The 25,431-nt window shown below is 38.5% G+C and overlaps 1 protein-coding gene across 3 annotated transcripts; it reads right to left on the bottom strand.

Annotated features, from left to right (window-relative positions):
* Positions 1 to 139: 139 nt before the first annotated feature.
* Positions 140 to 25,153, bottom strand: man1b1b (mannosidase, alpha, class 1B, member 1b). Of its 3 annotated transcripts, XM_028034869.1 has the most exons (15): positions 24,691 to 25,153; positions 24,532 to 24,559; positions 24,071 to 24,177; positions 23,096 to 23,204; positions 22,829 to 22,947; positions 21,319 to 21,452; positions 20,444 to 20,553; positions 19,634 to 19,813; positions 19,304 to 19,452; positions 17,954 to 18,142; positions 9,416 to 9,606; positions 7,779 to 7,899; positions 5,929 to 6,123; positions 4,827 to 4,958; positions 140 to 4,156 (listed from the first exon to the last, which is right to left on the bottom strand). In XM_028034869.1, exons 3-15 carry the CDS (start codon positions 24,173 to 24,175, stop codon positions 3,938 to 3,940), a joined length of 1,953 nt encoding a protein of 650 aa, XP_027890670.1. In that variant the 5' UTR covers positions 24,176 to 24,177; positions 24,532 to 24,559; positions 24,691 to 25,153; the 3' UTR covers positions 140 to 3,937. The 3 variants fall into 3 exon arrangements, with proteins under 3 accessions (XP_027890670.1, XP_027890669.1, XP_027890671.1); XM_028034868.1 differs by lacking the exon at positions 24,532 to 24,559; XM_028034870.1 differs by lacking the exons at positions 24,532 to 24,559; positions 24,691 to 25,153 and having other exon boundaries at positions 24,071 to 24,196.
* Positions 25,154 to 25,431: the final 278 nt, after the last annotated feature.

The following is a 25,431-nucleotide window of genomic DNA, read 5'->3' as shown; positions in this document are numbered from 1 at the left end:
TGCAGGCCACCGGCCCTTGAGTTCAGGAGTTGTCTCCTGCTCTAAAGCTTTGCTATGGATTTTATTTTGGGGTATCAGTGTAAAAGGTTGAACACAAATGAATACAAACCAGATTAATAAGTCAGTGATTGGGATGCAATAACTTTCTCAAAACTCAATATTTTATTCAAGAATAAAGAAGAAAATCCAGCATGTATGACAATACAAAAACAGCTTATGCTTGGAAATATTGAAAGGAAAGAAAATTTAAACAGTGAGCTTTCAAAAATAGTTATTTTTTTCCATGAACCTCCAAAACAAACAAGTAAAGAATCCAGACATTAATGAACTGTGCACGGGGGAAAGAAATTCATAGGACTAAGCGAACAGTCTCAGTAGTTTAACCACTTTAACGTCCTCATACCCAACTACATTTAGATGCTGCATTAAATTAAGTTTCTTACCAGAAATGTTCAACATCCTGAATATTTCTGCTTCTGTTCCATTTGAAGCTCCTTAATTTCAGTTCCTGTTTTCAACTAATGTCTAACCAACATTAAACAGCTGCATTAACAGTCAAATCTTTAGCCACTTCTCATTTTCTTCAAGTGCCTTGCCCAAGGGCACATCGACATTTGGTAGAGAAGAAACTTGAATTGAGCCAACAACAAAACCACAACCACCCCAGAGCCATTTGCTGGACCACACACTGGTCTCTACTGGTCAACTGGGGGCAGAAGGAAGTCTTGTCAAGAACTGGATCCAAAGTCAGCATGTACACAAAGTTTTTCCATCAGGAAGTTTGTCTGGGAAAGGTCAGACAGGATTCAGGAAGAAACATATATTTATTTCTCAGGAAACATGGAGATAATTTCCAGCTTTTTGTATTCCTCTACCAGCATAAGGTAGAAGGCAAATTAGGAAAAGTCCTGCTAATATTCTTCACTCCTACCAGACGTCACTGTGCTGCAGTGTCGGGGCTGTAAAAACTGACAACCATCCCTGCTTTATTGTGCTCTACTTATTAAGATTTCACATTTGCAAACATTTTTAATTTCTGTTTTTCCTTCTAAATATGGAAAAAGTTCAAGACATTGGCACAGTGTGGCTGCTGGCATTTGTATTGTGAGATGACTGCCTCAGACCTGCCCAGACAGAAACCCAGGCGAAATATTTCCACAGCAGAGCCATCTCTGTGTGGATAGAGTGACTATATACTGTTTCACGCATTGAGATTCAGCTGGAATACAAAACCTTTATTTGATGAAATCTTCATCAAAAATGCTAAAAATAGACTTTTCTCAAATGGCACCTTTTTGAAGAATGGCTTTTCATAATTTAACTCTCAAACAATTGAAGAAAAAATTTAGAAGATTTCAGAACATTTTCAGCATATCTTTGGCTCAAGAGTTCTGCTGAAACACGACTGAGGGAAAGATCTGAGTTCTTGTAGGCAGGATTAACATCATGTAAACCTTAGAACTGATTGGAGGAAAATTGTCACTACTCTGATGGAAAAATAATCTAGATTTATGACGCATGGAAAAACACATAAATGGACTGAAGGTTGTCTGAGGCAAGATTAAAGGCACATGTGAGAAGGACGAAGATATGAAGAGTTTGGTCTCAGTCACAACCAGGAGCATGTCAACTAGTGCTCTTCACTACACATGGTTATCTACCCCCAAACTAAAGGAACTCCACTTAGCTCACTAAGAAAACTCAGTTATCAGAAGAAATTCAGGTTTTAAATATTCACAAGAAATCAATATATTATTTGAACTTCATAGATCACATTTTCTCTCATATTAAAAATGACATGTACTTTTACCCTGCAACATATACACAAAACCCCCAAATCCCAGTAACCATCTCCATGTTGGCCTTAGGCTTGTTGTTACCCACATTGGCTTCAATTCAAAAACACAAAATATTAACAGGTATTTTATTTAGTTTCTAGTGAAGTAAAATAAAACTAAGACAAATTTTCTGCAAGAAATAGGAGTTTGGAATCAATAATTCTTCAACATTGATTAAAACATGCTGGTATCACTGGCAGAGTTTTTCACTTCTAACTAGACATTTTCCAATGTTGTAAAGAAAAAATAAAAAAAAATCTGCCAGCAAAGTTAGTACTTTTTATAAATATTCAAAAATTATGGACTTCAAACAAGCTCCTGAAAAGTTACTTTTAAGTTTTATCTTATTTCACTAGAAACCACATGACATATGTTGAAGATTTAATGTTCTTGCAGTTTTGTTACTCCAAGCATCAACCACAGATGCTGCATTCATGTCAGGAGGAGTGAAACCGAAAAAGTCAGTAGGTAAACCGTGTTTGTTGTGTCCACAGCGGGAAACTGGAGCCAGAACCACTTACTCTGGGTCCTGCAAAGAGTGTGTCTTCACTTTTATTATCTCGGCCACTTCATGCTGTTTAAATGCATCTTAAAGGCGGTATCAGAGCAACCCATCCAAAGATAGGCAAGAAGTGCCAGGAGGAGCTGGCTACTCAGATCTGCAACACTCTATCCTTCTGATGCAGTATAGCTTTTTAAAACAGTTTATGAACAAAATCGGGCTTATTGTTTGCCACACCCACTAACCACTGAAGCCAACTGGTGGTGTTGATCTGAAGTAGTAAACTTGGCAAAAGCTTATGGAAGAGGTCAAACATTCCCCTGGAAGTTAAGACTGTCTAATCTAGCTGTTTAACAGAAGTAAAGATGTGATAAAAAAAAAAAAACCTGTAGGTAATCAACACATTTCTTAAGTGTTGGTCATTTTGCACATTTGTAGCTAAACTTTTCTGCATGACTTTCAAATCAAAGAAGCAGTGCTGCAGGACGTTCTGCTCTGACCTCTCCAGAGTCACCATATATGGTCAGTTTCTCCACCTGTCCTGTGAAGGTGTGTTGTGAGGTCATGTGGTTCTGGGACCATAAGCAGAGTGGGCCTCATAGCTAAAGTGGTTGATCAAGAGGTCGTAACCTCTGACATTTTAAGTCAATTGGAGTGTACAAGGGTCAGAACCATAATCAGTGGAAAGACTGAACTATAAAGATTACCATGATAACTACACTACATGGATGTGAAACAGAAACAGTAGTGCGTGATGAAATGGTACACTGTGGGGAGAAAATGGAGGAACAAACTAGCGTAAGGTGACTGGACCCAAACTAACCGCCTTAATAAACACTAATTTGCTGCTTTGTAAAGGAGCATTTTGATTTCTCATTTATGAGGCATTTGGACCTTCCTGTAATAATAGATGTCCTCAGTATTAATGTTGCATAATTTGCATTGATTTTCAGTCAAATAAAAGGTGGCAGCTCAAATACAGAGAGAAATTCTATATTTTCTATTAGATCTTCAACAATCACGACACGTGTTAAAGAAGCTGCAGCTGAATGACATGAATGCAGCACAGCTGTGCGCCTGTCAGGAAGCTCTAGGGACGGCTAAAAACAGCTTCAGTCTCACCAAATGGCTCATGATGAGAACTGCTTCCTGTTCCTGGGAGAGAAACGGTTCAGCTTGCTTGGAATGTGGAGACGACGAGCCTGCAGTCGCTCACAGCTGCAAGGTAGATACTTTGTTTTTAATAGCAGTAGAAAAAAAGTCTAGAAACCATTTCTGAAAATAAAAAAAATGTCAGGTAGTTCCAAAGTGGATGTTGTAGAACTTGGCCCAGCAGCTCCAGCTGTGATCAACCCACCCTCCACAGTTCCTCCTGATCAAGGTCAGGGTTAGGATCTGATCATCACCAGCACAAAACCAACCAGTCCAACAAATAAACAAAGGCTTAGCCATGAATGTGACTTGACTTTTCAATAGTAGCAAAGTCTGGATAGCATAAAGGAGCCAGTTTTCATGGTTTACGCTTCTGATGTCATTCTGCTACTTACACAGACAGAGGTGGTTCTGGTGTCATACCAACCCTGAGAAGTGTTCTGGTTCACAGTGGCTGTGGCTCAGACGGAGGCCATATGGGCAGTGGATGAGCCTCGGTGTTGAAGACGTACTTGTCAAGACTGATGAGGTCAGCGTCCTCGGAGAAGAGCAGGTAGAAATATTTCAGGGTCTCTCCCAGGAAGAAGCTCTCCATCTTGTCTCTGGGACTGGGATAATCTGGATCACACACGTTGTTGATGGATGTGTAGCCACCAGAGGAAACCTGAGGACCCACAGACAGACTTACAACGCTGCAGACCGAAGCTTTCAGCTACCGGATGGAAAGCTTCTGAGAAGATAATATGTGTAATGAGCACTGGTATGACTGCAATTAATAAATTGAAGCATATCATATTTTAATTAAAAACTATGCATCGACAAAAATATTTTCAATTTAAAAGCAATTTTTGCTGCTAAATCATTCAATAAATAGATATAAAATATTCAATGTTTTCAATCTGTTCTATATGTTCATCAACCATCAGACTGGTGCTAGTGTAGTAATTCAGCTTTCCAAAGTTTCAGGAACTTCTTTAGAAATGTGGACGTTGATGTCTGTGCTGCTGCTACATGTTCAGCATTGAGATACTGTTTTAACGAGTTAAAGTCCCAGCTCTAATATGAAATTGTTGGACTGGAACAATAAAAATTATAGCAATCAGAAAGCAGAAACATGAAAGAATTTGCTAATATTCTACCAGCACTCCAGTCATCATTCTAACTAGACAATCAAGTCTTGCGTTTTTCCTGATTTGTTTTGTCATTGAATGCATCAGCTATTTTAAAAAGTTATTCCTTTGTTGCAGTGAGTGTGAACGTCTAACAGCACACAGTCAGATCTGACTTTAAGCCACCTGGATGATCACGATTCATGTTTATTTCTTCAGACTAACCTTGGTGTATTTGTTAAAGTTTTGTAGAATCTTCCAGCCCCAGTCCTGGTATTTGCGATCTTTAGTGAACCTGTACAAATAGAAGAGACTCTCCACAGTCTCTGGTCGAAGAAGATTGTGTCTGTCTGCAGGCTGTCAGACAGAAAGAAAGACAGGAAGAAAAAAAAAAGAAAACAGATGACTTGAGACAAATCTTGTATTTTTCTCACCTGAAATTTATGCGGAATTATTTGATTAGTATCCTGGTTTAATGACATTTACTCCTTACTTTTCCAAATGTCTCTCAGGTTTACTCACCGTTTGCTGTCAGATTGACAAAAAATATGATGAAATTTGAGCTCAGCTGAAATGCCTGATATAAAAATGTAACACTGTGTGTAGACATTGTAAGAAGAATCACTCAAACACTATTTTATTTCAGTAATTCATTTTATGAATTAAATTCATAACTTAGATCATTATGTGATTAATAGTACACAATAAAATCAAATTTAACCAAAATCCTCTGACCTGACATGTTTCATTCACTTTTCCTTTTTCTCAGGTATGAACTGGGAGCAGCTCTTAAATATTCACATTTTAAAACATTTCTAAAATTGTTAACCTAAAAACAATCTCACAAAATCTGTTCATATTTGTGTCATTTAATTTGAATTTTTTTCCCCTTGTTTTGTAATAACTAAATAAATAAAATAAATAAATTTTAAAAAACCTAAAATGTTACTCCATTATGAATGCTAAAATCGTTCAGAATTGTGATGGTTATGGCCTGAACAACCATAGTGAAGAGTCCTGGTACAACAGTAGACAGTCAATAAACTCTCTCCGAGGAAAACACAAAAGGCCTTTGCTAATGAATCTAGCTGTTGACAGTGGAAAGTTGAAAAGACAGAAGTATGTTCGAAAAAGCAGCAGAGATACTGTAACTGTTTTTGGGAGGTTTAAAGGTGTAGACTGAAGTCGGATCTTCCAGAGCCACCACACACATGTAGCTGATATACTTATTTCAGGACAAAATATGTCCTGAAATAAGTATATCAGCTCCTGTCCTGTTACTCAGTATATGAGAAGAGGAGGTGGAGTGTACTGATACACCACTGACCTTCACATCAATGTCTCTGATACTGCCCTGGTGCATGTTGAAGTGAACAATCTCAGGACTGAGGCCAGTCTCCATCTGGACGTACATCTGATAGCAGGTGTGCATCAGCTCCTTGGCCAGGTCCATGTGATCAGCAGGGAGGCCATTATGAGCACCGAGGGCCAAAGTGCCGGGGAGGAAACATACCAGATGATCCTACAACAACAAATCACACACAGGGCCAGTCAGTGAGCAGTGCACAGCTAAAATGCAGCAAGAAACCTTCATGGTATTTTGACTTTAAAGGTATAAAAAATAAAAATAAAAACCATGTGTAATAACTGACTGAAGAGACTGGTGCCTGGTCCTTTCAAACATTAGAAGATCTTTGAAGTCATTAAAATGAAACTAAGGCCACAGATGAACAGTATCTCCCACCTGAGGAAGTAGTCATTGAAACTTGAATCTGTTCACTGATCTAACATCTTCCCCTTGTGGATAGGTCAAGATTAATAAACCTTTACATTTATAACTCTATAACCCTTAAATCCTTTTGCAATCCGACTTCTATTAAATGGACACCAAAAAAGGAACTTAAAGGACCAGTATTATATAAAAATTAATGTTTCTGAGCTTTGCATAAGAATATGTTTACATCATAATGTTATTCTCTCATCAAAAACATAGCTGGAGTGTTGCTTTGATTTTTTCATGCAAGGTTAAGAAATCCGTTAATCTCCCATGGCAACCATTCAGCTGTGCAAAATGCCTAGTTGTACCTAGCACCACCTCAGAGCTTCCACCCACAGAACAGCCTTCCCCCACCGCTGCCCCACTCAGCACTCCAGCAGCAATTAGCAAACACCTGGTAAGCTCATCCCACGAGCCTCTTCTCAGTGTAAAAACGTTGGGTTAATTGAGGAAAGTTTGAAAACTTCCTGAAGGCAGAGTTTCAGAAAGACCAGGAGTTTTAAAAAGACAAAAGCCCAATTTCAAGGCGTTAAATTACAAAGTAACATTTCTTTCAAGTCATATTTGAAATATGTAGCAATTTTATAACAACTGAGTGCAACACAGTTACTTCATAATGCTATAAAATGTCGATATGGTGTACATTAAAAATATTTAATACTGCCATTTAAAAAAAAAAAAAAATCTGCCCATTTTATTTAGCATGCAGTGGGTGTGTTGCTTCCTTCCAATGCCGAATCTGAATCCTGAAATGTGCCAGAGGGTCTCCAAATATGAACGTTCCTCCAGAAGCGTTCTCCTTTTCCTCAGATATGAAGGACGTGTCTGATGTATTCTTTGGCAGCCTACGCTATCCCAAGATTCATTGCAAGCCCAATGGGAGATTATTGTTTTACATCAGAGGACGAAGTGAGAGACGGAGGACTACACCTTTACATAAAAGTACATTAAGTTCTGTCTGTACAAAACATAAAAGCCTGTAGAGGTTGTTTTGTTAGGCTTTTGTTATTTGTATGTTTTTATATAATTTTGTAAAAAAAAAAAAAGAAAATCAATTTAATCATTCAATTCATTTAACATAAATGATCAAATATGTAATTTAAAAAAACTCAGCAAGATTACAAGGTCCATTTTTACCAGCTCGTGTTTAGCACTGTCAATGTTGCTAGGCAACAGGACATACAGCGAAGTAAAGGCGGTAATTAATCTAATTCAATTCAATTCAAAAATACTTTATTAATCCCAAAGGGATGCTCACTTCTGGTGTTCACAGTACGTGAAGGACCTGGCCTGCATCAACCAGGCAGGATGTAGCCAAACCCAGTATGTTGTCCTCAACAGCAGCATACTGCAGTGCCAGATTCTCCTTAATAATAAAAGCAACTTTATTTGTTACTAACCATTTTAGGACTGAACTGTCCATGGGAGAGTTCTCCAACAAAAACAAGACCATTTGGTGAAGATTTCTGCAGCAAGTTCTTCTTTACACCCTCAATGGCCTGCAGATAGTCTTCCAAAAATCTAAACATCAAAAGGATCAAACAAGTATTCAGAAACAGCAGTGTTCTGTATAATTAGCATGGCATTGTGTGCATGAAGTTAATAGTAGGTGTGCACCAATTACAGGCTGATCGGCGATCTTTAAAGAATCTGACCAGCCAATTCCGATTTTTTTGTGTGAAATGTTGCTAAATATAGCAAGAAAGTCACTGTGTTGGCAACAGTGGGGTGACTTTTGTTAACTGCAACATGCAGACATGACCTGGTGGGCCTCTCTATGAGTCATATTTCTCTCACTGGAGAGCTGATTTGTAGACCATTGCTGAGGTAGATGAGATCGAGGAATAAGATCGGCATTCACATGTAAGCATTGGCCTCCAAAAATTAAGAAAATCAGCGCTGATAAATCAGCTAGCCGGTAAATCGGTGCACCCCTAGTTTCTAGGTCAGGTTTTAACAGTTAGCCAAACGAAATCCAGCTTAGTTAAAAATGGGACGCACAGACAAGCAACCTCATAACAAATAAGCACATACAGTCATGTTCAATACATAAGGTTATTCATGACAAGTTAATGTATTTCAGTAACTCAATTCACCAAGAATTTTTTCAAACCTTTTCTTCTGTTGATGATTTTCTCCTTAAGATAACATTTAAGTTTCAGATATTACACCACTCACTGTTTTTTGCAATTCCTTTATCATGCAAATTTATGCAAAACCAACAGATCAACGCATTTTTAAGTGCTAATGCATAATAGTGAGTTTATTGCCAAGTTCCTGCAAAAAAGGTCAAAAAGATTGGGTTCAAGTGACTGCCAATTTAGGAGCTTTAGGAGGCAGTATTTCTTACTTCTACTACACTGCTGCTTCAGCCTTAGTTCATGTCACAGTCTGATCAATGTGGCAAGTAACAAAATTGAGGTATTTAAGTTGTTTAAAAATTAAAAATGTTTGTGTTGGCCGTGACGTAGGGGATAGCACGACCCATGTTTGGAGGCCTTGAGTTCTCGACGTGGCTGTCGCGGGTTCGACTCCTGGACTGACGATATTTGCCACATGTCTTCCCCCCTCTCCTGTCAGCCTACTTTCATATAAGGGACACTAGAGCCCACAAAAGACCCCCCTGGAGGGGTTTAAAAAAAATAAATACAAATGTTTGTGTTCAATCCAACTGATTTTTTCTTGTCTTTTTTCTTCTACATGAAAAAAAGACAACCCCGTCTATGAGGACTTTTTCCTCATAGACGGGATTCAATGAAGAAAAAGTATTGTAAAATTCCTTGAAAATATTTCTAAAGTAACACCACAAAACCAGTGATTTTCATTGCAAATCATTAAATTTGGAATCAAAATAAATTGTATTGGTTTGATTAAATCAGGCCAATAAAAAGCATTCTTAGTAGAAATGTAGTCTTCACAAAAAGTATGTTTGGTACTTTTCATGTTCAATTTTTATCTGACAAATGAGCCTCATTAGAACACATTTATTGAATATTACTGTATATAAATGCATCTGTTGATGTTAAAATGAACTCACTGGTTCTCCTTCTTGCCACCTTGGATCCACTGCTTCAGCAGGTATTCATAGTAGCTGTCTGCTCTGGCTCCCAGTGTGTAGATGCCTTGATGGGTGAACTGCCCACTGTTAGTGTTGATGAACATGGGAACAAGACCGTCCAGCTTGCCTTTTAGCTTGTGGACCTGATTCATGACTTCAGCTACTGCAGCCTGTACAGACATCAAGAGAGTTCAACTGATGACACTGCTGTGATAGTCACTGAGGTAAAGAGAGAAATGCTGGTATAATGGCCCAGAAAATCCCCCGGTTTGATTCCAACTGAAAACCTCTGGAGAAAATTGGAGATCAGAGCAGGCAGAAGAATCTCCCAGAACATTAAGGCTCTGAATACTAATTTCAGTTTTTTTTTTACCAACATCTCATAACTCATGGCATATTTATTGTGTTCTGATTTGATATATTCCCATCTGTGGATGATCTGGGTATCATCTGGTGTTAGTTTCATGTCATTAGCTTTGTTATAACTATACCTACTGAAAAAAGTTCAAACATTTAGTACATGTTCCCTGCTAGCCACAACAACATCTATTAAAGCTGCAGCATGTAACTTTTGCAAAAAAAAATGTTTTGTCCATATCTGTTAAAACTATCACCAAGCTGTGACAGTATTACTGGATTTTTCCCCACAGATTATCTGTCTTGTGTTATGCTGTCACAACATAGTGACAGTTTTCACAAAGGTGTAAAGCAATATTATTCATAAAAAATACATAGTAGCTTTATGGCTAAAATTCTGTGCCACATTATATCAAAATTATTTATGCAACTAGAGTAACAACAAACCTTAAACATAGTTTGTGTAAGTAAATGTAAAGACCTTTAATAGTTTGATTTAAAGTGCTGTTTGAGTGCTGCTGCTTAACAATAAATATCTGAACACCATAATGATGTTTTAGAGTTTCTCATCTTGTAAGGTCACGCGTTCTTGTTTTTATCATGTCATGAGGACCTCAATCTGTTTACACAATCATGTCCTCCTCCCTCATGGGGACCTAAAAGTTGGTCCCCTTAAGGAAGATGGGTTTAAATGACTATATAAGCCATCTTAAAGGTGTTGGTGAAGTTTCAGCAATGGCCCATATCACATGTTTTTCTATCACTTTTGTGTGACCCGATACTGCCCCCTATAGTACAAATATGGTCAGGTACCACCTTCTTCCTGGTCCCCAAAAAAAAGGTTATGGCAAAAACTTTAAATTATTTAGTTTAAAAGACTATATCAACTTAAAAGATAAAATCCACAACTCTAAGTGAAAATGGACATTTTTCTACAAAGATTAACTCCACTGATTCAGTGTTTAGACTTTTGATTCTGTGAAAATACCCACCTTCAAGAATTGTTCATATGTATTTATATTGTCCGTTTACTGATCTTTAATAAAGTTAAAAAAAAGACAAAAATGTGGTTCACTGTTTGAATTTATTAATAATGGAGTATGAAACAGAGTGCATAAAAGACTCTAAAAGTGTAAACATTTGTGCAAATATTTAGTTAACTAATATTCAACACTAAAGTTTTGGAACAGTTTTAAGACATCTCTATATATTTGTTTGTACAACTTTTTCAACTACAGTTATATTGTAGTGAAGAATGGGCAAGTGTTTTAGTCTCTAGATCTGCATTGATGTTGAAGTCATGAGGCAAAACACTAACAGCAAAAGAACTTTACAGCTTATTGACCCAAGTGGACTTTACACAAATTGAGAACCTTTCAGTTTTATTGATAATTAAATTGTAAAAATATACAATATATTTCTTCAACTTCACAATTAAAATTCCTCTGTGTTTACTTTCAAATAAATTGCCCATAGTGTATATTTAAGCTGTGGTCATGCAACATCCATCCATCCATCCATTTTCTGTTCACCCTTTGTCCCTAATGGGGTCGGGAGGGTTGCCGGTGCCTATCTCCAGCTACGTTCCAGGCGGGAGGCGGGGTACACCCTGGACAGGTCGCCAGTCTGTCGCAGGGCAACACAAAGACATACAGGACAAACAACCATTCACACACACACTCACACCTAGGGAGAATTTAGATAGACCAATTAACCTAACAGTCATGTTTTTGGACTGTGGGAGGAAGCCGGAGTACCCGGAGAGAACCCACGCATGCACAGGGAGAACATGCAAACTCCATGCAGAAAGACCCCGGCCGGGAATCGAACCCAGGACCTTCTTGCTGCAAGGCAACAGTGCTACCAACTGCGCCACTGTGCAGCCTTGTGGTCATGCAACAAAAAGAGTTAAAAGGTACAAGGGGTTTAAAATACTCTGTTTCTAACAGTGACTTTGTAGCAGTCACTTCTCCTAGATTAATATGTAGTAAATGTCAGTCAATTGCATCAGGTGTGCATTGCACTGAACTTCCTTCACTAGTTCCTGATGTTTAGAAGGTAAATAGTAGCTGTGGAGACTAAACTTTTTTAAACAAAAGAAACCTCTAGTAGAACCTAACAGTGTCAGTGACTATTTGCCATAAACAACTAGAATTTGGAAAAGACACACCTCCTACCCAGAGCAGAACCTTCAGTGATATTAAAGTCTGAGGTCATTTCACAATATCTACATGCATTTAATTTTGATCCCCAAAAATATTAGGACATCTAAATGTAGACACCAAAACATGTGTGAAAAACATCCTCCTGGAACTCTCCTAGCATGCTGTCATCTTCTCTGGTGGTGTCACATGACTGGCCTAATTTTAGCCTTTTCTTTCTCTAAAACCCATTATTTAATGAAATATGCAGCTTGTTCCTTTTGATAAGAAAATAACTCGAGCAGTTATTTTCCTATGACTGCTTGGGTTATAGGAAAATATAACTCCTATATTATAGGAGGAACAACAAAAGCTTGTTCCTTTTGATAGGAACAAGCTACAGCAATGGGACTTGCATATCTGCAATTGTTTCAAAGACTAGATGTCAATTGGCATATTATTATATGCCTTGGATCAAACCCAAGTTTATTAACTTGGGTTTAATCAGAAGATGAATTTTCATAGAGAAACCCATAAGCTCCAGCTATCCCCAATTTTACAGCATTCAGTTGACACACAGCAGCTTCAGGAACATTGGGGTGACCTTTTGACCCACCCAAAATAGTTCTTACCTCTGGAACCATAAGTTAAACTTGGATGACAAAGGATGTAGAGGAATCAGCACTAAAATCATTAGTGTATTCCTCATTCCAGGTCGCAGGGGTACTCATAACCCAAATTTGATGATATTATGAACATCCAGTTCATAATGCATAGTGCACTGGATAATGCACTGGATTTTACAGTGCATGGATATTCAGTGCATAATCCAGTGCGTCACCCATGCATTGGATAATCCAGTGCGTCACCCATGCATTGGATAATGCAGTGCGTCACCCATGCATTGGATAATGCAGTGCGTCACCCATGCACCGGATGATGCTGCGCGTCACCCATGCACCGGATGATGCTGCGCGTCATCCATGCACCGGATGATGCTGCGCGTCATCCATGCACCGGATGATGCTGCGCGTCATCCATGCACCGGATGATGCTGCGCGTCATCCATGCACCGGATGATGCTGCGCGTCATCCATGCACCGGATGATGCTGCGCGTCATCCATGCACCGGATGATGCTGCGCGTCATCCATGCACCGGATGATGCTGCGCGTCATCCAGCGTAATCCAGTGCATTACCATGCACTGGGTACACTGCATTATCCAGCACTGGCTGGTGCCCTGCATGATATAGTGTATTGTATTATCCCATGTATTATCCAGTGCACCATGCACTGCACTGGATAATGCAGATCTACTGGATAATGTAGTTCCACTGTCAAATCAGATTTTTGTTTCCAAATTAGACCATTTTGTTACGTTACTTTTCAGTGGCAGATTTGGTATTACCAAAGCCACAAGTCCTTAAAACTAATGCAGCAAGCAGTTTAATGTTCTGCATGTCAAATGCAGTGCTACAGTTTTCAAATTTGCTAGCCAATGTTCTCCTTTGGACACTCACGGTGTCCCGACAGCACACATAAACCAGTGTTACCTAGTGAGTTAGATGCTGGAACAAAGTTGGTCCTAAGAAGGACTTTTAACTGCGTGTGCATTGGGTCCCCATAACTCATGTCTGAGGTGTTTGTAAAACACTAAATTCAGTTGCAATGCCTGAAAATGTCGAAGATTTGAGATATTTCTTTGACATTGTGTTTAATATAATTTAGGGCTTCGGTTCACTATTTCTAATCATGATTCTTTGATTTTATTTAAAAATGTATTTGTTCAAGAAATTTGTTTCCATCGAAGCAGTTGGTTGTCCATATATGTATACCAATAACTCTTTGTTAAATGTTCTAGACATTGACCAATGCAAGTGTGAAACCGACTGAAATGGATTCCAGTTTTCTGTCACTTTGTTCAGGCTCTCAGAGGAACACTGATGACCCTGAGGAAGGCAGAGCTTCTAAACAGGTAGTTGTGTCAGATGTACGTTCATGCTTAACACTGTTTGGCTTATTCTGTTTAACTGACATTTGATGGCCACAGGACCTGAAGATCAGTCCGTGAATACGAGTATCTGCGGTGCTATATTCAAGGATTTTTCAATCCATCTGAATAGTTTTTGAAGTTTGCTTATTAAGTGTCCTTTTTTAAAGGACACTAATTGCCCTCACAGCACATATTAATCAGTGTTAAGAGTCGGAGCAAATTGATTTTCAGGAAATGGTTAGGTTATGTTTTTGGCATATACAGTAGTTCACCTTAATTTTTTTTCTTAACTTCTGTGAAAGTTTTCTGTTGTCTTTGTGAGAGAGAAAAAAATCAGCCATTCATCTTTTCTTTTTTTTTTAAATCAGGAATCTTAAATTACCCCAATATAAAATCTTCTTAACATTCTAATTAGGAGAGATTATATTATAATTTGTTTTACTCTCATTTTTTTTAAATTGTCAAAGTTTTCATGGCTCTTGTTTCTTTGCTGAAACAAGCATGTCTATCTCTGTTCCAGAATTTCACAAAGTGTCTTGATGAAAACAAATTAACACCTAAATTGCACCGTACTAAAAGTCTTCCTCTTTTCTTTCACCAACTATTGCACAGAGAACAACTATGTTTACAATTAAAATTGCATATTTATTGTTTTTGTCCCATTTAGATTAAAAAGGCTCTATGACAAGAAACATTACTGCTTGTACTGATGCAAACCATTTTCTAAAATGGCAAGACATCTACAGAAAGTACATGAAGATAAAATGGAGGTGGCTAAAGCACTCAGTTTTCCAAAGGGTTCCAATGAGAGAAAAAAAACCATCTAGATTTCATCCGCAATAAAGGAAACTATGGTCACAATGCCATCCATCCATCCATTTTCTGTTCACCCTTGTCCCTAATGGGGTCGGGAGGGTTGCTGGTGCCTATCTCCAGCTACGTTCCGGGCGAGAGGCGGGGTACACCCCGGACAGGTCGCCAGTCTGTCGCAGGGCAACACAGAGACATACAGGACAAACCCAGGACCTTCTTGCTGCAAGGCAACAGTGCTACCAACTGCGCCACTGTGCAGCCCGCTGGTCACAATGCCAATGTAATGAAATCAGGAAACGGAGTGTTGGTGCCATTCAAGGGACCAAAGGAAGAAATGAAGAGTAAAGAATTCACGCACTGTGCATATTGCCGAGGTCTTTTTACAAGAAAAGTACTACGCAATACATGTGGAAATATGCTCATAGACCAGAATCAGCCTGTTTAAAACCAGGAAAAAAAATCGAGTGCAGTCCTTCTGTACTTATGTTGGTGGCGTACCTTCCAACATTGGCAAACAATTGTGGGGAATAATCAGTGCAATGAATCCTGGTCCAATTACAGATCTTGTCAAGAATGACTCTGTAATTACTGAGCTGGGGCAACATTTGCTGTAACATTGTGGTACTTCACTCAGGAATCAATGTGTATGTGAGAAGATGAGAGAATTGGCAAGGTTGGTGTACAATGCCAGGAAATACGCAACTTTGAAACAAATGGAAGAACTCATAGATCCAAAAAACTACATGGAGACTGTGAGAGCTATCTAATTCACTTGTGGGTTTGATGGTGAAAGAAGTGTGTTCAAGATCCCACCACTGGCTAACAAACTTGGAAATTCTCTAGTTAAAGTTAGCAAACTCCTACAGGCACAGGGTTTGATCTGGAACAACTCAGAACTTGTGAGAAAGGTCAGTGCATTTCAAGATGTCCATCGGGAGAAGTGGAATGAGTTAATCTCTGCTACTGCCCTAAGAAACATCAGAAAGTCTAATTCGAACTTACCCACTCTCATGCCCTTTACTGAAGATGTCCAAAAGCTGCATGTAGGGCTGTTGTAAACAAATATTTTAGTAATCGAGTAATCTAACGATTATTCTTACAATTAATAGAGTAATCGAAAAAAAAAAGATCAAGTAAACATGGGTAAATCTAACATAACAACAATATTACCATCGCATTGCATATCAACATCAGTCCAATTTTTCACAGTTGAGCTTCCCTAACAATAGCTTTTATTGTACAGTGAGATGGCATGTGGCAGGAAGGATTTCCTGTAGCTGTCGTAGGGACAGATACAGGAAATCCTTCCTGCCACATGCCATCTCACTGTACAATAAAAGCTAAATCATTGTTCTGCACTAATCAGTCCAATTTTGCACAACTGCACTGTGGCACACTTGCTGTACATATATTTACATATACATACTGTATCTGCATTTTTTGAATCTTTGCAAGGACTGCTCTAAGCTGCTTTTTATATTGACAGTATGTTATATTTTATTTTTATTTTATCTTGTCTACAATTGCTACTCAGTGGTGGTTGTTGTGTGTCTTGTCTCTATGCTGCTGTAACTGCAAAATAATTTCCCTGCTGGGATGAATAAAGTAATTCTATTCTATATAACATTTCTGTAGTTTAGAAAATTAATTCATAACAATGATAGCTCACTTTCCAAGTTAACCTGAAGAAAAGTTATACAAAAATCTAATGTTATATTCAATTAAATAATAAAGAGGGAGGCTCACAAATACACTTATTAATGTCTATACTCCAGCTTTTTGTCTATGCATTCATCTTCAGTCAATTTAATAGATGAACTCTCACCTTGCCCAGACATTTATAGCTTTTGTGTTTATGTTAGTGACAGGATTTGACACCTTTGTTCTTCACACACAAAAACACACCAGCTACATGCCGTCACGATGAGCTCCGCCACCCATTTGTTGGGACTGGGATGATATGAAATTAATTGTTCCGGTTCATCCGTAAAGCTACACTTACGTTAATCATCTAATGCGCAGCCGCCCGCAGTGTACAGTCTATCCGCTCAGCTGTATAAATACACCTGCAGCGCTCTTCCCCGCTGTTCGCTGTGAACCGCCACCAGGCAGCAGCTCCGGAAGAAAGACTACCGTACTCCAGGCATCGCACCAGTCATTTTAAGGATGCTCATTGGTCCCCCGAAAAAAGACAAAGACATTATCATCAAACAATAAAATCCTCCCAGGCCGAACTTGAAAACTGGACGTTATGCTATTAACACTCATCTATCGTCAACAACTCAGGCAGAAGTGAGAGCTCCGTGCAACACAAGTAATAACCCGGCCGGAACACGGTGCGCTAAATAATAAAATATAATTTAACGAAGCTTCGAGGCAGATACATTTTCCTCAAGGAATTTTAATAATTGAGGTACTCGAATCACTCGGTTAATCGTTTCCGCCCTAGCTACATGCACATCATAACCGCATCACAAATAACAGGAAGAAGCTTCAGCGTCGTTAAATAGACGTGCTTTATCCATTTAACTTCCAAAGACTTGTTCATTGTGTTTTTATTTTTTTTTACATACTGCTTCAGTGTCAATTTAGAAGAAACACTATTTGTCTTTTCATTGTTTTAAATGTTTATTTGAAAAACTTAAAGTGCAGGTTCATCTCTAACGCCTTTAAGATAAGGTTGTTTCTTTTTTTTCTTTTACAGCCACTGGGCATCTTTGCGCCTGTAGTTAAATAAAAAGGTGTTCTGCAATGATTTGTTTTTATGTAATCATTTTCTAATGTTAGTGATACATTATTGATCATTCTGTTTAAATCTAATAAGCTGATGGTATATTTCAGGAAATGGAACAAAGGTCCCCACTAGGTAAGTTTGTATGTGTAATTTATGCAAATAATATGTAAATCTGATCCCCCTGTGATATGTTTTTTAGAACTTTAATGAGTCCCCAGGAAGCAATTTCTAGACAGGTTGATGACCCTACTTTAGAAATTTAGTTATTGAAGTTGTGTATAGGATAATACAACTATAAATATTGTACAATATTTTATATGAGTTTATAGAACCACTAGAAAGTGTGGTCCCCACAAATGATGATTAAAAAGTTAGTTCCCACTCCCCATGGAAACCGGCGTGTGTGGGGGTGTGCGTGTGTGTGTGGGGGCGTGTGTGTGTGTGGGTTGAAAGTAGGCAGATCAGCGTGATGGGCTACCTGGTACTGAGGTTCCTGGGTAAGCCGGCTGAGCTCCCTGAACTCCAGCTGAATGCTTGTAACTTCAGCCACAGTGCTGTCAGAGGTCCAGCGAGGTGGGTGGGCGGTGCCTTTCCCAATGTTTACATCAGAGTAGGGAATCTTGGACTGTGTGTTGAAGGCTGGCATCAGCCTGGAGCCAATGTCTTTCTGTGGAAGTACAGTAGCTTTTATATGCAGCCACTGTATATAAAAGTGGTTGTATATAAGCCACTTTTATATACAGCCACTGTATATAAACAGCTAACATCACATCAAGCCAACATTACTGATGACTGGTAAATTTTGTTCTTTGTTATTCTGCATTAACTGTGGCAGAAAAGATCAATGTGATGTAACTAGTGCAAAGTTAATAGGCACATTATGCTTGAGGATCATTATGACTGCTTTTCACAGTGAAGTAGGTGATGCCACCCTACATGCCAAGTACATTTGATTTCCTACAGGACTTTCAGGCGTTAATTTTGATTAATTGGACACATACAGTTTAACATGTTAATTGCATTTTTTTAAAATATACCAAAAATATTAAGTGAATGCATGTATCAGCACTTTATGCCCACATATTACAAACTAATATTTTAGTTGTTGAGCTGAGATATCTATTTATTCAATAAATAAATAGATATTTATTTAGCAGAATAAAGGGTTTTTGAATTCCAAAATTTTAATCTACAGTTAGATAAAAATGCAATTTATTTTGATTAATTAATTACAGACATTGCGATTAACTTCATAAAGCAATTTTAAATTGAGTCCCACCGCTAATTTAATTATGACTCTGAATTTTTTTTTCCGAAAAAGAATTCACTAAAATGTTCTCTAAATTATTGTGGCAAAATGCATAAGTTAGCAGGTACTGTTTGATAGGACCAGATGGACAATTTAATGGAACCAGTGAATAAAGCAGCTCGTCTGATAAAGAGTAAGCATTTTTTTAAGAGCCGTTTGTGCAGTAGCAACTTTAGACTCAATATAATGACAGATTAATAACCATAAAGACTGTTACATACTTTTCAATGCAACTCAATACATACCACAAAATATTGTGATAAAGTTTCCAAAAAGCCTATCCAGAGTATTGGTAAATTTATTGTGGATAAATGTATTTTGCAATCAAGAAGTGTTTCCACTCTTTTGGCTATGTAGGCATCAACCAGCTTTATTTTGAAAAACAGTCAGATAATCCACTAATTTCAGGTAGATGACATGCTCAGTGAGTAAAAACCATGTGTAAATTTTGATCTAAAAGTGAAAAATGGACAGATTACTGCATCTGCATCAGTGCAGATTCCAGATCCGGGGACTCACAGCTTTATCCAGGAAGAGGCTGTCTCCGGTCAGGTGGTAGGTGCTCAGCAGGCCTCCCAGGATGCGGATGGTAGTTTCAAACAGATTAACATCAACATTTTTGTTGAAGGTGAGCTCTGAGGCAACCCATTCCCTGGCTTCTTCAAACTCTGAAAGTTTATGAAAGTAGTTTGAAAGGTTTCCATGGAAAACATTCCTCCTTACATGTAACTACAAAGTTTCTGATCTGCAGTTTCTTACGGTTTAAAAAGCAGTTTTCAAAGACCAGAAGCTAAAAACCAATAGAGTGATTTCTGGTGCAGAGCAAAGGTGATCTAGATGTCAGTATACCCTGCTTGAGCTCCAGGATCCACATGGTGTCCAGGGCATCGATCAGCGTGAGGCCGAGCCCGAACCACTCGCTGTAGGACCTGGAGACGGGCCGGAGCTCGTCGTGGCCCCAGGCATATTCTTTGTAACCCTTCCAGGCATGTCTGAAAGCTTCCCGCACTGCCTCCATCCGCTCTGTCTCTGAAACACACAACCCACAGCTCACTGGTGCATAAATATCACAAAGCAGAAACATGCTTTCATTACTTTGCAAGGTATTTTTTTTAATGTCTAGGAAAAGGCATAAATAGAAAAAAATTTAAAATATGCATGTATATTAGGGCAGCACGATATTAGAAAATCTTGCACTGGTGATAACATTGGTACATATTGTAAAGATGATGTCAGGTACGATATATGCCTGTTTTCTTCTTCCTTCTTTCTCGTCTATGCTTCCATCCCTCTGTAATGTGGTGGAATGTTTTATTATGTGGTAATATATTACTTACACTTCATTGATCTGATGGTCATGTTATGTCTGTATTCTAAATGTTTATGAACCAAATGAACCACTGGTTGAACAACCAAGCTTAGATGTTGTTTTCTGCAACTGCATGGCAGTCAGACTGTCTCTCCTGTGTTTTGGATTCTTATTCTTGGTATAATGGGATCATTTTCTTGGAATTTTTCACCAAACAATTATTGATATTATTAAAATATCAATATTGTGCTCAATAATATTGAGGACATTACATTTGCATTAAGATCCATCTTGTTAAAAATGCTTAATAACTTATATTCTACATTTCAGGGGATAAAACCAAAAACTACCTAAAACTTTTGACTGGTTGACATTCCGGTTGCCAGGAGAGTCCTCCTTGTTTTCTCCATATTTGGCACCTTCTGTGACCTGGACAGTGTCGATCATCGCCCCACGCCAGCTAAAGGTACCAGAAATTTTGAAAAAACAAAATATGCATTTCTACTTCCAAATTAACAGACAATGTCAGTTGTATTTCAACATGGTAAACACAATATAATGTTGTCTGAATGACATCAAAGGACAATGCAGTTTAATGGTTGCCACCTGTCAGAAATAAAAATAAGGGATGCCCACCATGGTGAGGTCAACACGGTGAGGTCAACACGGTGGGGTGCCCGCAGAAGTGGTACATTTTATTTGTAAAAACATAAACAAACAATAGTGCAATCATTACAGAGGTGCGTTAAAGTAAAAATTGTACTCCAATCAGAGTACGGTAGTATAATTTCAACATGTTGAGTAGACGTAGATTAAGCTTTAAATAATGTGTAAAAAAAATTGTAAAAAGTATTTGCTAAAAAGTCTACTCAAGTACTGAGTAACTGATTGTAACACATGATTTAATGTTTTAAATTCATGTCAAACAGCCAATAGTAAGCAACATTTTTTCTACCTATTTAGGTCCTGCCGTGACAATTTAGCTGACCTTAATATTTCCTGTGTTTTATTTTGGTCATTGTATGATAGGAGTGTCAATCAGACATTTATAGAAATATGCAACAAATTGCATTCCATAACGGTTCAATACGGGACGCAACATTTAACAGCAAATAATATGGGACGATTAAGTATCAAACGGGACAGGTGGCAACCCTGACGCGCTATGAACCTGAAACCTGTGGAATGACAGAGCAGCTGTTGTAACCACACTGGTAACGCTTACCTGATGACTCTCTCCTCGTCTCCCTCCTTCTTGATGTCAGCTGCCTTGACTTCAGACAGGATATTAGATGCGTTTCCTTTCTTCTGAAGACGGTTCGGAAGGACAGGAGGTCCTCTCTTATTGGATAATTTCCTCTGCCAAATGACAGTACAAGCAACAACAATCAGCAAATTATATCTAAACCTAGTTATCGCTTAAAGAAATGCATGCTCATGAAACCTAAACTTTAAATATGTGCTGTTATAGACCACAACTTTGACAAACACATTAGTCTGTAACTATGCTTTGTCATTTACATTTATTTCTTAACACTTGTAGGGTATTAAATGTATTTTTCAATACATCGAGTTCCAGACCTGGACATCAAAACATAACCAGTAATCTAACTGTGGTTGCCATGATCAACCAAATGACCCCTGATCACATGATGTCAAATATTATTCATTTATGTACAGACATTTTTGGGCATTCTTTAAATTATTTACAAAACATGGAATCTCACAAAATTCCCTGATATCATCGAGAAGGAAAAGACATGGAGCGGTTTGTGAAGAACTTTGGCTGTTGCTTCCTGGTACCTGACCAGGTGGGGTCAGCTCAGCTCTCATCGATACACAGACAGAAAACAAGGTCAGCAGTGGCAAAAACGCTCACTGAACCACTGAAGTTATCCATGAAAGTAAAAAACAAAAAACAAAGCTAATAGAAAAGTTTAAGACAGAAAAACACCTCAGCAGTTTCAACCATTTCTGGTAAAGCTGGGGAATCATTGACTGGGGGGCTAAAAAGACTAGTTGCCATGTATTGAAGATGCCTGTCAAAGATTAAGGAAATAAAAAAGAAGATGGGTCCTATTCATTATGCACAAGGTTTAATCGTTTACAGATTTACTTTTTCAGACATATTTTGATGCCAAGTTAAACTCTGAAAGTCTTTATTTTGCTCCCAATTGTTTTTTTCATTCTATGAAAACATGACAAGAATATACTTTTAAAAGCCCTCAGTGATCTGCTGAACTCTCAGCACCTTCTTATATTTAGTGAAAGTTGAACAACAGTATTGCTGAATTAGTTTTTCCAAACTTCAAAATTCCACATGTTTTGGATTAATAAATGTGGTTAGACTGGAAAAAGCAGAATTTGGGAAAAAATAAAACAGAATTCAGAAAATAATGAGACAGATTTTATAGGGCTGTAGAATCATATTCAAATCAAGTATGAACATTCCTCAATGTTTCCGCTGATGATTTTGTAAAAAAAAAAACAAACAAAACAAAACAAAAAAAGTGACCTTACTAATGAATCAATATTTTCTGAAATATTTTCACAAAGGGTGCTAAAAGATTTTGGAGTTTAGAAATATCATGGTCTCATTGGTTTTCTTTTAACTATTTAAAGGATGTTTTTATTTTGCTTAAGTGCTCTAATGAAATTCGGCTATTCTCTTTGGAGTTAAGTCTTTAGGTATGCTGTGATAGATGCCAGTGGTGATTCTAAGCCAGATCTGTAACCTGAGAGGGCTGTTCAGGCAGCAGGTCTTGGCCCTGTCTGACAGGCTCCGGCAGCACATGAGGTTTGAAGGGTTTCAGAAGGATGTTGCTCTCCGTCTCCTGCTCTCTCACTGTAAAACCTTGAAACAAGCAAAATAACAATCAGTATTTACTATACAGATTACAAAAAAAGACCAATTAATTGTCCAGTAAACATTCAACAATGACAGCTCATCAACAGCACCAACAACGGGCTCAAAAGCAAAGGGTTATCCTGCAAAAGCTTACCTCGGAGCTGCTTGGTAACAGAAGAATAGGAAGCCAGGCCACAGATGAAAAGCAGTACAAGCATGAAGAGGAAAAGACTCCGCTGTAGCCTGGACAGCTGCTTCCATTTCTGAAGACACACAGAAAGGGAATCTCACTGAGACTGAGGATGGTTAGTGACTCAACATGTGCTGTCTCCTAATAGAATCTGGAATGATGAACAGTTTCACACTATGAAAATAACCAAATATTTCCATCTACTACTTTACAATGACAAAAGTGTCACTATTATGACAATAAAGATTTTATCTCTTATGATAAAACCACTCAAGATTTAAAAAGATGAACTACTGTGCTTTCATTCTGTGGACACAAAAGTTTTTAATAATAAACATTCTCTCAGGTAGCTATAAAACCCAAAGCATTTCAGAGTGTCTCTGTTTTCGTCTGTAGTAAATGAAACACCGGTGTAAACTTGCGACGTAATCAGAGTAAGTCAAACCGTAAACAACTAAGTATGAGAAACAGAGGAAGTTGTGAGCAACTTCAGCGAAGACTTGTGCAATTTATCGTGCAACAACTAGTACTACTGAAGAACTGCAACCCCGCTTTTTCAGGTGATGATGATGATGACTAATGTTTCTGGGGAGGAAAGATCCTAGGGTGAAGGGCTGCAGCTGGGAATCTGAACCAAATCACTGATTAGCAATAAGCAGATTTTTGCATATGATAATTATTCAGCTTTAATTCAAAAGTAGTTCTGCATGCGTTCCAACATATTAATGTTCAGTGGCCGGCTTCCCTTTGCGTCCTATTTCCAAGTCTAGAGTCTGAGGCCTCTTTAGACCTATGGTAAGTTAAAGAAGATCCTTCCTGGCCACAGCATCACCATCCAAGACTCTGAAGATACTTGGATCATATGAGTTAGAACAATATTTGATTTGACCGGACACAGAACAGAACGGATGGCTTTCCCATCAGAAGGAAGCGACCGACCCTCCAGTACGACTGTCTCCTCCACTGCTTGCCATTATTGTAGCTCCCCGTCTGTTGTCCAGTGAAGTGGATAGACACGTAGTCCGGCCGGCTGGGCGCGTGCATATCTGGAAGCAAGCATTGACACAAGAGGCGTGGCGGTAATATTCATCCAGACTGGGAAACAAAATTCATATCATGGGACGCATGAGCGACAACGTCAAATGTCATTAACAAATAACACAAATATTTGAGTCTAGTGGTTTTCATGACTCTAATATACGACGCTTCGTACTCTTAGCTTAAATGTATAGGTAGTTAGCATAGCACAGCTAGCTCAGCATAACAGCTATGCATCAGCAGTCTAGTTTGTCGGGGATAACCGTGTGAAAGGAACACTGTTAGACACTGGGTGGCCACTAGACACTGGACAGGGCCACCCATTTAAGTTTCTCAATTAAAGCTTTTTCGACTTTACTTACCAACTGTGGACTGAGCATAACCCGAGGCCTACACACACCAAAGGTAAACAAAGGAGCTCTTTGTAAGTACAGCACAGTCACCATTCCTACACCATTACTCCGTTTAAGAGTTTAGAGGTTAACAACACAGAAACAGGTGTAAAACTATTGTTCACTTACTTTTTAAACCGTACAGTCCTCACAAATCCACCACAGAGTCACATCAGTCGGTGTTTCAGTGGCAAACAGCCCGTTGTTGACAAAGTAAGTTGGGAGGTCTTTTCATATCCAACGCTGTTTAGAAAATACACAAGCTAAACAGCTGTGCAAAAACAAGTCTCATTTCTTGCAACAGGAAATTCAGATGCTGACTGCATGTCACTGCCAGCTGTAAATGAGATGCAGCTCACGTAGACTGTTACCATGCTGCGTTCAAAGACCCTTCAGTAAAACGGAACATTCAATGACTATGACAAGTTGCTTACCTTACTGAACTGAAATAATGTGACACATTCCCTTAAGCAGGGGTGCCCAAAGTTGGCCCTCTAGGGCCGGCATCCTGGATGTTTTAGTTATCTTCCTGGTTTAACGCACCTGGATCAAATGATGGCTCATTAGAAGACCTAAGAAGAACATTGACTTGCTGAAAAGGTTGCTGGTACTTTAGGGAGAGAACTAAAAAGTGCAGGATGCGGCCCTTGAGGACCGACTTTGGGCACCCCTGCCTTAAAGTTAGCATCGCAGTGTTAATAACAGCATAAAAAACTGTTCTTTTTGCAGGCTGTATGACAAATCCGGTGTATTAAAGTATTTACCCCTCCTCCCCCCGAGTCAATATGTTGTGATACTATTTTTCGCTGCAATTCCAGCAGATAGTCTTTAGGGTTTGTCTCTACCAGCTTTGCACATCTAGTGACTGAA

Source organism: Xiphophorus couchianus, chromosome 12 (genome assembly GCF_001444195.1).
Source record: "Xiphophorus couchianus chromosome 12, X_couchianus-1.0, whole genome shotgun sequence".
NCBI classification, from domain to species: domain Eukaryota; kingdom Metazoa; phylum Chordata; class Actinopteri; order Cyprinodontiformes; family Poeciliidae; genus Xiphophorus; species Xiphophorus couchianus.
Note: the sequence above shows the minus strand (reverse complement) of the source record. Positions and strands in the feature narration are given on the sequence as shown.